Raw genomic sequence first — 12,291 nt, forward strand, 5'->3', positions numbered from 1 at the left:
TGAGAACTAAGTACTCATTGGATGTGAAGCAAGGTATTTCAATTACATATGTAAGACTGATAGGGTATATCTATGCTGCACTTAAAAGCCCACAGGTGGCTCTGGCTAAGGGCCTGTTTAATTGCAGTATCACTGTTTGGGCCTAGGTTCTAGGATCCTGTAGGTGGAATGTCCCACAGCTTGCCCAAGTTTGAAAATCCACACTGCAATTAACTAGCCCCTAAACTTTCAGCCAGTCAGGTGGCATAGGCCAGCCAGAGGCACCTCATGCCACTGTAGACATAGATGAAGGGTTCATGTCCTGGCCATGTCTCTACAGGGTGACAGCAGCAGCTCAAATCTACTTTAGGTACATTATGCTGACATGGCTGTAGAAAGGCTAAAACAGGTGATGTTCCTGGAGGATCCTAGGGTTGGGTTTAGTGCAGGCAGATTTTTGCACAAGTAAAACACTAAGTTTATATATTTATTGTCATGCATAGCCTATGTTACAGAATACACAAGTTGAGAGGTAAGGTAATGTTACAGGTTGGATCTGAGGCCCTGTTCCATATAGACTGGAGTAGCAGCTGGCCTGACTACCTGAAACCATCTTTGGGAGTCACATGCAGTGTTTGCACAAGCCTGTGAAGAATTACTAAATAGGGTAGTTTATACACAGACAGGGACAGTAACTCCTCACTGGTGGGTCAACTCACCCACTTAATATTTTTTACTAGAGGGCAGGGCCTTGAGTGCTGGTGATCGCCGGCCCCGCAGGATGCGGCTATAGGGGCTGCTCTCTGCCATCCGAGGATGTGCGGGGGAGCGGGACAGAAAGCCGTGCAGGAAGGGTTTCTTGCCAGGAGGCTGACTTGGCTGCAGGTTTTCCCTATTCGCACAGAAGCGTTTCTTTAAAGTAGATGTTGAAGGGGCCTGGAGCTTCTGCACAGTATGGTACTGTTCAGCAATACAGGTTGCCTTCTTCCGCAGATCTAGCTTCACCAACATCATGTTGTTTTGCAACTCTGCCAATGTTTGGTCCTGAGAGGGGGAAGCCAGCAATGTTTACTCCTACACTGATGGTCCCATCACAGTTGATGGGAACTCCCTGTTAAGCACCCAGAAGTTGCACAGTCCACTCACAGTTATAGAGAAGTAGGTAGTGCCAAGCAGCTCCTGCTGGCCCTGATGCAGCAGTTAGTTTGGCAAGCTGACAATCCCTGGGTTGGCCCAAGAGGGCAGTGCAGCTGGGGAAAGCTGAATCCACCCCACTGCCAACATTCTGCTGTAGTTAAATTGCCCTCTGACTTTCCCTCCCTGCCCTCAAGTTGACCTCTACCAGAGCTAGCTATTGCCAGGGCCTCCAGTAAATAAAAAGGACTAGGAACAGTTGCTATCCATTACTGTGCTGAGGTGCAAGGGGGAAATTGTATGGTTAGGGAACAAAACAGAGGACTTTTTCAGCAGATTGGGTATGTAGCAGCTCAAACACAGATCCCATGAAAAAAATAAGTTAGTAGAGCAACCAGTTAATAAGGGACAGTACTAACTGATGGCTTTCTTTATCCTGATCTGCCCTCCAGCAACTGAGAAAAGGGGGAAATGGACATGGAATTCCTTTCTATTCCCCATCCTGCCCCCACTAAACGTATATTTCCGTAGATTTAAGCAGCCACATTTTTGGTGACATTCAAGTGCCTAGGCCAAATCCCATGCAGTCCCCACAAAGAGCAATTGTCACGTTACCTGTCTAGCCAGGATGTCATCACAGGTGCAGAGGGCTTCTCGAAGTTTTCCTGCACTTGTGGTGTGACAACATGCTCTCTCTGCAGACTGGAGGGACTCCCCAAGTCTTTGCAGCTCTGACCGCAGCAGCTTCACATTCTGCAGGAGGGTGGGAAATTCAGTCCAAGCAAGAGACTTAGCAAAGCAGGACATACCCAGTCCTCGAGGAAAAGCCATACCACAGCAGCCCTGACCTACATCTCACCCCTCAAAGATCCCACTGGAGCAGGGGTCAGTACAGCAGCTCCCTGAACAATTGGGGAGGCGATACATCCCACACCCCAGAGGAGCATGTTACCAGCAGAACACTAGCTTCAGCCACACCCTTATGGAAGCCAAACAGATAGTGAAATAAACAGTGCTCATTGTGAACTGGTAAGAGCCCTCCAAAGGAGTTCCTATATCCTCACAGGGGTGCAGTTACCTTTTGTCCATCCTCCAGCTTCCTGTCCACATCCACAGTGAGGAGTCTGGCAGAAGGAGGTGGCTCCAGCAGCTTCTGGTACCTGTGCAACTCTGAAAACAACCAGGAGCAGAGTGGAAAAAATAACATGTCATGCACATATCCCAGCACAGAGATCTAGGTTGTGTATAATCCAAGGCCCTGTGAAACAACTGAAGGCAGCCACAGGTACACTGAACCAAAACTTTAGAAGTGCACAGGTCAGGCAGTTCAGATCTAGAAGTGCTCCATTTGAGACTCCTCATACTCCTGGCTTCTCCTTTTATTTGGGTGAGGGAAATTTCTTCTCTTAACTCTACCCCCCCGCCCCCAACTCTTATTTGCAGTGTCTAGAGGCCCCAATATGCTAGGCACTATATGTACATATAGGGAGAGTCTCTGCCTCCAAACGCCATCTTTATATAAATCAATCAAGGGTGGTGGAGAAGTAGCAGCACAGAGAAGTGAAGTGGTTGGTCACATGGTAGAGCTGAGACTAGAACTCTGGTCTCAAGACTCCCAGTCCCACTGCCCTGAGCACATTTCTAATCCGAGCTCTGAGGAGAGCCCATGCCCAATTCGGAGCTACCCATGCCACACCTGCAGTAGTAGTGGTCAGCTCTGATTGACACTGCTCCAGCTTGGCTTTAACTTCCAGCAGCTCCTGCTGCAGAGTGGATGAAGCTACCACTCGTTTTGATCTGCGCAGGGGCTGCTCCTGCTGCGTCCTCTCCAGGGCCTCTGAGTGCAGCTTTGCCTCCTGCAGAGCAGCCTCCAGTTCTTCAATCTTTTCATCCCGCTCCTGAGGAGGAAGGGCAGATTAGCTCAGAGCCGAGCCCCGTTACTGGGAAGAGTGCCAGACTTGCCCAGGAGGAAGCCAAAGTGGCATGTGGGCTGTAGTTCACTAAATTGTAATAAACACTCCCAGCTGGGCATTTTAAAGGTCTGCACCTTCGAGAGGGGTCTGCAGCATATCCCCAACATCTGCCTGCTCCATGGAATGAAGCCAAACAGTTCTGTAGCTGCCCACCATCGCCAATAAGAATAGGTGGGGGGAAAAAATCTACCACTCCTTAACAATCTGTCAATTTTACTATTTTCTCCAGAATTTACACTAAGAATGGAGGGTGTGTTTGCAACATGCTCACAGGAAGCAAAGATGCTGGTTTTCATCAACTGGCCGCCTGTGAGCCCTTGCCCAGCAGTGGCTGTGCTAGAGCCCTGCAACCAAATGGGACCTGACGACAAGTATCAAGTCTGGTTCAGGTGGGTAAACAACTAGACCCTCTCAAGTGTGGGTCAGTGACAGCTGTGTGCTCTGCTCCTGCCCACCGCGACCCCCTTGCTGCGCTGCGTGTGCTATGGAGCGAGTGTACCAAGGAGTCTCAGCGCCTCTCACTTCACAGAGCATGCACAGCAGCTCCTAGCATACTGACTCCAGGGCAGGAGATAGTGGTGAATGCAACTCCAGTTCAGGGTCCGGTCCAATGGTAACTCAACTTGCTTAAGTTTCGGTCCAGTTTGGGCCCAAAAATTAGGCCCAAGCAGACCTTGACGCTGTGCTACGTAAACCAGCAGCCAAGAAGTTGGAACTGGGGACTAGAGGGCTCTAGCCAGAGCCCAAGGCCTGTAGGGAGGAGCAGAAGATACAATTGGAGCAGTCACATAAAAGCACCAAATGGGAGGCTGGAAAGCCTTGCTAGTTTGAGAGTCACAGCAGAAGATTCCTGGGCTCAGACAAGCTCTTCTCACATCTCTGGCTCTGCTCCCAAGCCTGGTTTCCTCATGCCCCTTCTCTATAGTGGGTCTATTTCCCCCCACATACACACACTTACCTGAATCCTCTCCTGGTAATAATCAGTCATTGACTCCTTCAGATTGTTCAGCTTATCCTCATATAGTTCCACCAGTAGCTCCTTCTGCGTGTCCAAGTGTTGGCTGCAGAGAGAAGGCACAATGTGACATTGATGCCATGTGTACCAGATCAGAGATGTATAGGGGAGGCTCAGAGTTGAGGGGTGATTAGCAGGGAGGAGTTCCCATTTCCCTTGCAGTATGACAGTACCTGCACCACTGCTCCTTCTGTTGCAGCTGCTCTAGCATCTCATTGCAGAGCTCCTCACGGAGGCGCATTTCCAGGTGCAGCCTGTCCTGCCGCTCCTGCACCAGCAGATCCCACAGGACCTCCACTGCTCGCGGGAGGTCCTGCAAGGAGGGCACAAAACGTGAGCCTTCTACTTATGCTTGTGCATCAGGGAATCCAAGCATAGAAAAGGTTTCCCTGGCACAGTAGAGGTTTCACTGGGCTGGCCCTTGATCTTGGTTCTGCCACTGAATTACCGTTCACTCCCTGCTTTGTGAAGGGCCGAGTATCATTCTTACTGTGCATTATTTGTCCTCACTAGGATTTGCAATTCCTCCCAATTTCACGTCACTTGGAGTCAGTGGATCTGCTGCTTAGTACCCTTTTCCCAATGGTCAGATTGTTAAATTAAGCCAACTCCACAAGTTCCAGTAGCCCTTCACTGTCAGGTGTTGCCCTTTCCCCTTCAGCAGATACTCCACTTATGGGACTGTGTCATGTCCAAGCTGATTTGAGACACAGATGCAAGTGTCCTTTGTTCATTGAGAGAGCCTGAGGCTTAGTATGAATGGTTCTCTGACCCTTCCCGTATTCACTGATTCAATAGTTGTGCTAGCAACCATCTGGAGCTGGGGGGAGGGATAGCTCAGTGGTTTGAGCATTGGCCTGCTAAATTCAAGGTTGTGAGTTCAATCCTTGAGGGGGCCATTTAGGGATCTGGGGCAAATAAAATCTGTCAGGGATGGTGCTTGGCCCTGCTGTGAAGGCAGGGGACTGGACTCAATGACCTTTCAAGGTCCCTTCCAGCTCTATGAGATAGGTATATTAAAGTTCCCGTTCCCAATTTTACAGTGCCTGAGCCCCAGACCCACCTCCCTGCTCCCACAGGCTGGGGGTTAGACAGACTCATCCCTGCAGGTCAGGGTGGCTTCACAGGGTAAGAGAGAAACCATCACCCACCTCCCTATCATACATGGACACTTCTGCATCGTCCTCGCTCTCTTCATCAGGCTCCACTTCTTGCTTTGAGCCTGCCCCTAAACTCCTACTGTCTCGCCTGCTGTGTTCCTTGATTAATGATTGGATAGACGGCAGTGCCAGCTTTGTGGGAGGAGCTTGAACAAGCTGAAGAGAAAACAAAAGTCCACAGCTATGACCTCACAAGGACTGTGGACCAGAGTGGCCCATAGGCGACTGTTCTTCAGGTTAGCAGGGTCTAGGAATGCTCTGGAGGCAGTGTACTCCACCAGGTACATTGCTTCCCTCCCCACGCCCCCAAAGGTGAAAGGAAGTAACCTGTTCCCATAGGACCTTAACCCTCAGGCTCTTGGAAGATCCAGAGCGACTTCTGCACTACTGGGCACCCTGGCCCCTAGGCACTGACCTGGCTGGCTATGGCCGAGAACTTGGCCACATGCAGGGTCTCGTCATAAGTGGATGCACACTGGTTAATGTTGACAATCATGCAGGAACGCCCACGCCCCGTGAAGAAGCCTTGAAACACACGGGTCAGCTTGCTGTCCCGGAAGGGAACAACACTCTGCTTCAGCCTGCAGGGAGAGAGGAGAACCTGCTAAGCCCAACAGCCAAGCTCCTGGGGAATCCCCTTCTTCCCCCGGTCTCCTGTGCACACTCACTTGGACTGCTGGTTCTGGCGGAGGGCAGCGATGCAGCGGCCGAGTGTGTGCAGGGAGGTGTTGATATTATTTGCCTCCTTCATGCGGTCCCCGCTTTTCTGGTTCTTGCAGCGCTCTGAGCCAGCGAGGTCACACAGGGACAACCTGAAGGAAGCCCAGGGAGATATCTGTGATCTGGTCCCATTGGCCCTGCCCCAACCCTACACTCCAAACATTCTATGCTCCCTGCTCTAAGCTAACCCTCCCCTTAAAAGCCCGTCTTCCAATCTCCTTGAGTAGGTGCAGAAGCTGCTTGGGCAGCTGTCATCACAAACCTAGAGGCTATTAAACTGGGCCAGTCAACACTGCCACCAAAATCAGGATGCGGGGCCAAGACAGCCAGAAATCCCTGATCCCCAGCTGGCAGCTGCTTTCCAAGCACAGAACCAACTCGCATTTGTAGTTAATTATGTTGCTGGTAGGCAAATCCATTAACAGCAGCTCAACCACAGGGAACCCCACACCCCTGAGATGGGAGCAAGACACCCATATTCACACCAATTCAGTGGGGTCCCGGTGACTCAGATGGTGCTTTCCAACACCTCTCATAGCAGTTCCCCTGTGTCCCCTCCATTGTCAACTTCAAGCTGTGCAATGGGAACAAGAGCTCCTTCCCAGTAACCCCACCGAGTGACCTTCAGAAGACCCCAGATATCCTTAGCAGCAGCAAAGATGTGAGAACTCTGAGCCTACAGGAGCCCCCAACCTCCCTGCCCCATACAAAGAAGTGCAGGACTCACTCGCTGATTTTGGGGAGCATCTCACTGCTGCTTCCCTGTAAATGCAGGATACGAATGGAGAAGATGCTGTGACTGCAGGGAGCAAGGACAAAAGAAGTGTGAAAGGAACATGCATCAAATGCTCCTGGAAAACACTCCAGTCCCATAGCTCCCAGCCTCAGAATAAGACCACCACCACACCAGACCAATCCTCTTCCCTGTCTCAGACCTGCGGCTGGAGTTCTCATTCAAGTGGGTGCAGGCAAAGCTCTGGTTTTTCCGACCCAGTTTCAGGAGCTTCCAGGCCTCATCAGCATCTTGGACATTGATCCAGTTCAGATCTGAAAGAGCAGACGCAGGTCATGCCAGGCAAGTGGGACAGTGACAGAGAGCAGGGTTGCCCTCCTAGGGAGGAACTACCCTTACCTCAGCCCAGGCTCCATTACCAGGAGCCAGTCTGAGCTCCAACATTCTCCACTGAGGGGACGAAACATTAACTCGACAGCCCAACCGAGAGGAGCAGCTGACTGGGTATAAGATACCACAGAGCACGCTCCCTTCCCCATTAGTACCCCTCTCCACATACATCACACCCTCCACACCCAAGTTACTGCTTTGTCATCCCCTCAGGCTATAGCTCCTTCAGTCCAAACTTGAGCTGGCAGGGCCCTTCCCTAGATGTCCCCAGAGCCCAACCCAGGGCGAGACTGGGTAGATCTACCTTTCACATAGGGGCTGCCAGTCTGGTCTTCGCACAGCCGCAGCGTCTGCCTTTTGCGGTTCTGGCCAGGCAAAGGCATCTCCAGCAAGTCATAGATCTGCTCATTGTAAATCTCAAAGAAGGAGACCCAGATGGAGACCTGCACATCCCCTGGGGTGAGGAGCGAGATGCGGTCTGGGTCAGCCCAGCGAGGACCCAGCTCTGGAGGGAGAGGTAAAAAGGATGGTAATGATTGCAGCAGGGCCCAGCATGTCCCAGCTGAATAGCTTGGGACTGGAAGAGGCTGCAGACACCCCTCGCCCAACAGAAACTCTTTACCCCAGCCCCAAATGCACTCCATATGCCCTGCCTGGGACTCCCCACCCTCAACATGGACTTCACGCCAGGATATGCTAGGTATCCACTTAGCTCGCACATCTTTCTCTTGTCAAGAACTTCCTACATGCCTGTCTCTGATCTGGAGAAACGGCGGGGCACACAACCTTCTATACTGGATCCCTCTATGGCTTTGGTCCTGGCTACCTAAGACTCCCTACTCTCCTTGTGTTCAAGTCTATCAGATGAGATCAGCTGACTGTCCCTAGGTTTCCCAGTCTAGGGGACAAATGCTTTCAGTGGGGCCCCTCAGCTCCAGAGCCTACTTCCTTGGTAGCCTGACAGAGCCCAAGCCATTGGCCAGCTAGGTGTAGTGGAACACTCAGCTGCTCAGGTGGGTATCCCCTTGTGGGAGGGGCTTGTCTATTTCTTTCATGTTGATTGTTGCCCCAGGATGACACAGGTGGGCAACGTACAGAACAGAGAAGAGAGGTATTCACAGCCCAAAATTCCCCAAACACAGAGCTTCCCCCCAAAGAAACAGGGAGCCCCAGAGAATGCAGAAGCCGTACTGCCCCTCCCACACTGCAACTATCCAATAACAAGGGTGCAAAATCCACTCCTCCCCTAATCCAGGAATGGGTGGCACAGGACAGCAGGGCGCTAGACATACCTTCCAGCTGGCTGCTGCTCGACTGGTTGGCAAACTGGCTGGTAGAAGAGAGGCCACCAAACCCACTGTCAAAACTGACACTCGTGGCAGCCTGGAGCTGGGACTCGGCACTGTGGCTCCTCTTCAGTGGAGTCAGCACTTCCTCCTGGAAAACCATGGACAGTGTGAGTCAGACACAACCAGCATGCTCTCGGACCTGCCCTGAGACCCAGATGGGATGCTCACCTCCCGCAGCCCCCCGCACAGCAGGGCCAGCTTCTTGGTCTCCTCCTGATGCACCTGTTTGCTGTCCAGCCAGGTCACCTCACTGGAAAGCGAGGGCTTCAGATCCATAGCCTGGTAGAGCCGATCCCCTACGCTATTAAAGATGACAGCTAGGGAGCGAGGCAGGATCCCACCATCTTTGCTGCTCCCTGGAGGAGAGAGCAGCAGCAAGCTGAGCACACATACAGGCAGACATCATCAACCCATGACTGCACAGCAAGGGCTCCTCTTACCCTGGATGGTGTGTGTCTTCCCAGAGTTGGTGATGCCATAGGTGTAAACCAGCCAGTTCTGCCCATGGAGTACATCCTTCAGCACTTCGCCCATTGTTTCATCAAAGAATGCCTTCTGCCCCACCTCCGCCCCAAAGATCTGCAACCACAAATGCCACAGGGGAGCAAGAGTGACACCACATAGTGGCGTCCCTCCCTTGGCTGCAGCACCCACTGCTATTCCAGGGCTGCCCTTCCCTTCCTTCCTCTTTGCCAATACCCTTCAAGCCTGACACACAGCCAGCCCTGTCAGCTATTCCAGTCCCAGTCTTTTCTCAGCACAGGCTGCCAGTTATGCTTGATCCAGTACATTTATAGTTACATGGTTCTTTAAAGAAAGAGAAACAAACCCCTCCAAGGCGGGTTGCATGATCTGGGCCTGAGCACCTACCTGAGAGAAGGTGAATTTATGCACTGCCTGGCCTACCCCCCGTGCAGTGCTCCGCATGGTGAAAGAGTCCTGGGGCGCTCTCAGAAGGAGGGTCTCTGAATTCTCAATACAGACGCAGCCCTGAGGGGTACAAATAAAACTCCATCATCACAGTGGCTCAGAAGAGAAATCTCCCCCCAGTCCATCACCACACAGACACAGCATGAGGTTATGGAATCCTCCACTTGCAGAACCACCACCCTGTTCCCGGTAGGTTGGGGAAATGGATTTGTTTATTTGCCACATGCAGCTCCTCCTTGGCCCCAGGCTCTCACCTGATCTTCCTGTTTCTCCAGCTCAGATGGCTTCAGGGGCCGAACTCTCAGATACACCTTCACTTTCCCATTATTGTCCTCAGATGCAGCCTGCAGAACCCCACACAGATTAGAAACATCAGCCACAGTGGACGTACCAGAAAGTTCTGTCAAATTCAGTGCACCAATGGGAACCACAGCATGCGGCACAGGTAGCTCATAGGACCCAGGCCTCAGAAGCTTCTGGGCACTTTACTGGTACCTGCTCCAGCATCAGTCTCAAGTGCCCCAGAAGCTCAAAAAAATCAACTTGCTCAGGCATATCCACTGGGTCCCCAGGCAGCCACTTGGCAGCTCATCCAGCAGGACTGGAAGTGAGGGACTAGCACAACTCTCACCCCACCAGAGGCACCACCCACATGGATCCTGATTGGGGACAATGATGGCCCCTGTGGCCAGACCATACTATTTAAGCCAGAAGGAGGCACAGGAAGTTGACTGAGCAACTGAAGGACTTCCTGACTGGTGGGTGTATCAGATCTGACTCTTGTTTGATCCCTGGACTCTTATTCTGGCTCTGGCCTGTAGGATGGTTTAGATGAAGAAATAAGTAGAAGTTAGGTTTTTGGCATAAGTGTAGAGGAATATGAGAAACTGAAGTTGCTACTGTGAGAAAGCTAGAAGTAAACTGGAGACAAACTGTTAGGGGAAAATAAAAGTTAGCAAGTGTATGACCCAGGGTTATGTTTTGGTTATAAGGTTTTTGAGAATTATGAATTTATTAAAATGCTATTTAATTGATAGTATGGGAAGGACATTGGTGCAGATGTTAATTTAAATAATGTGTAATAAAAAAAAGCCAATAAGAAGATAATAGAAATAGAATTATGGTAAAGAGCTGTTTAATACTAATTACTATTACAGTATAAAAGGAGTAGCCTTGCTAAATTGCAAGGAGCCCCAGTTATCAAAATGGTACTGTTAGGTTCCAGGTTTATAAGGCTGTACTTCACTGTTAGTTGACTGATCACGCATTGGTTCACCATTCTATCTTTAAGTGAGAGTAAAACAGTATCATTAGTATACGTGGTAATTGCATGCCTGTTTGTTAAAAAGAAAAATTAATTAAGCAAACTTTGGCTGCATAATTCAAAGTGTCACTTAGTGGTCCTCCATTAAATAAGTTTTTGGTAACCAACTGAGAGGCTTGAACCTGAAAACTGAGTTGGGTTTGATTACACCCTTATCTTAGTCATTTAATATTTATTAATTGGGAACCCTTTCATCATAAAGGTTAAAAAACCCCTGGCTTGGTTCCTGGACTACGACTCCAGCTCTGACCCCTGGATTGGGTCCCCCTCTGTAGGGCTGGTATTTTAACCCGTTGGTGCAGAAAACAAGCCAAAGCTCAATGTGTAGCCCCATCCACAAGTGAGTCATCAGTAGGTCAGATCTCTGACCCATGAACTAGAGAAAGAGAGCCCAGAGCACTAGGCCTGCTGAGGCTGGAACCAAAGGCTGTAAACCAAAGTCAGGCCATTCAAGCAGTGTTAAAGCAAATGCTTACAAGTTTACTGCCCAATACATAAACTTGGCAAAGTTGCAGCTAGGGTTGCTAAAACAGACATTTTTAAGAAGTACTAGGCACTAAATATTTATGTAAATACATTTCAAAAAGCTAGTACATGTACATCCCAATCTAGTACTAAAAAGATGGTTTGACAACAATATATAAGAAAGTTTTTTAAAAACTATCAGGAACAACGGGAGATAATAAACATCATAAAGCACGCAAGGTGGCACATAAGTTGTTTGTCTCAGTCTATAAATGTCAGGGTACCTTGTCTTAATTCTTTGTGTGGCCAAGGGAGAAGCAAAAATTCTCACTGCTGACTAAGTCACCCTGTGACACGGGGCACTTGTGTTAATGTACTTGTGCAAGTCATTAGAACTGTGCACTAAGGGCAATAAACCTGGAAAAGTGTCTTTATCAGAGAACTGCGCCTGTGGTCTTTCTCTACAAGAACCATGGAGGTCTGCTAAATTAGCAGGCTATGCTTGCTGCTAGTGGTGAGAACATCAAAGCTCCAAAAACAAAAGCATTAAGCAATTGTAATAGTTTAGCAGCCCTAACAACACTCCGCCTTTCTACAACCCACTCACCTGCTGGGATCCCCCCAGGCTTGGGGAAATAGCAGAGAAATCAGATAGCAAATCTTTGCGCAGGCCGGACCCAAACTCCGCTGCTGTGGATTCGAGCAGGGGCGAGGCTGTGACCTCCTCATCAGAGAGCAGCCCCTGTGGGGAGAGGAGTCCCTGGGCCATGGTACCCACAGGTGGCTCCTACCATGAAGGGGCACAGATAAGATCAGCTTCACTGCAATTCCCTGACCCTCCCGCCCAGGCCCCACCCCAAGACTCTGACCCGCCCCCTTCGGCCCAGCCCCGCCCCCTCCCCCACACGCTCCCTCCAGCCCCTACACCCCCGCCCCCTCCCCCACACGCTCCCTCCAGCCCCTACACCCCCGCCCAGGCCCCCCCAGCCGCTGACCACCCCTCCAGCCCCTCCCCCCCGCCCAGCCCCTGACCCCCACACACACACACGCTCCCCCCAGCCCCCCCCCTCCGGCCGCACGCCAGCCCCTACCCCCCCCCGCCCACATCGGCCCAGCCCG

The 12,291-nt window shown here is 50.9% G+C and overlaps 1 protein-coding gene across 1 annotated transcript in view; it reads right to left on the reverse strand.

Annotated features, from left to right (window-relative positions):
• Nucleotides 1-453: 453 nt before the first annotated feature.
• KIF20A (kinesin family member 20A) overlaps nt 454-12,291 on the reverse strand; it is a 12,495-nt gene continuing 657 nt past the window's right edge. The window contains exons 2-19 of the mRNA XM_034779478.1: nt 11,780-11,959; nt 9,638-9,727; nt 9,324-9,443; nt 8,894-9,032; nt 8,622-8,809; nt 8,397-8,541; nt 7,409-7,609; nt 6,917-7,028; nt 6,709-6,780; nt 5,930-6,073; nt 5,677-5,842; nt 5,253-5,417; nt 4,275-4,414; nt 4,045-4,147; nt 2,810-3,011; nt 2,192-2,283; nt 1,729-1,866; nt 454-1,023 (exon numbers count right to left, since the gene is read on the reverse strand). Coding sequence (XP_034635369.1) covers nt 703-1,023; nt 1,729-1,866; nt 2,192-2,283; nt 2,810-3,011; nt 4,045-4,147; nt 4,275-4,414; nt 5,253-5,417; nt 5,677-5,842; nt 5,930-6,073; nt 6,709-6,780; nt 6,917-7,028; nt 7,409-7,609; nt 8,397-8,541; nt 8,622-8,809; nt 8,894-9,032; nt 9,324-9,443; nt 9,638-9,727; nt 11,780-11,941 — 2,700 coding nt within the window. The 5' untranslated portion in view covers nt 11,942-11,959 and the 3' untranslated portion in view covers nt 454-702. The remainder of the gene's footprint in view (nt 1,024-1,728; nt 1,867-2,191; nt 2,284-2,809; nt 3,012-4,044; nt 4,148-4,274; nt 4,415-5,252; nt 5,418-5,676; nt 5,843-5,929; nt 6,074-6,708; nt 6,781-6,916; nt 7,029-7,408; nt 7,610-8,396; nt 8,542-8,621; nt 8,810-8,893; nt 9,033-9,323; nt 9,444-9,637; nt 9,728-11,779; nt 11,960-12,291) is intronic.

Source organism: Trachemys scripta, chromosome 8, assembly GCF_013100865.1.
Source record: "Trachemys scripta elegans isolate TJP31775 chromosome 8, CAS_Tse_1.0, whole genome shotgun sequence".
Lineage (NCBI taxonomy): Eukaryota > Metazoa > Chordata > Testudines > Emydidae > Trachemys > Trachemys scripta.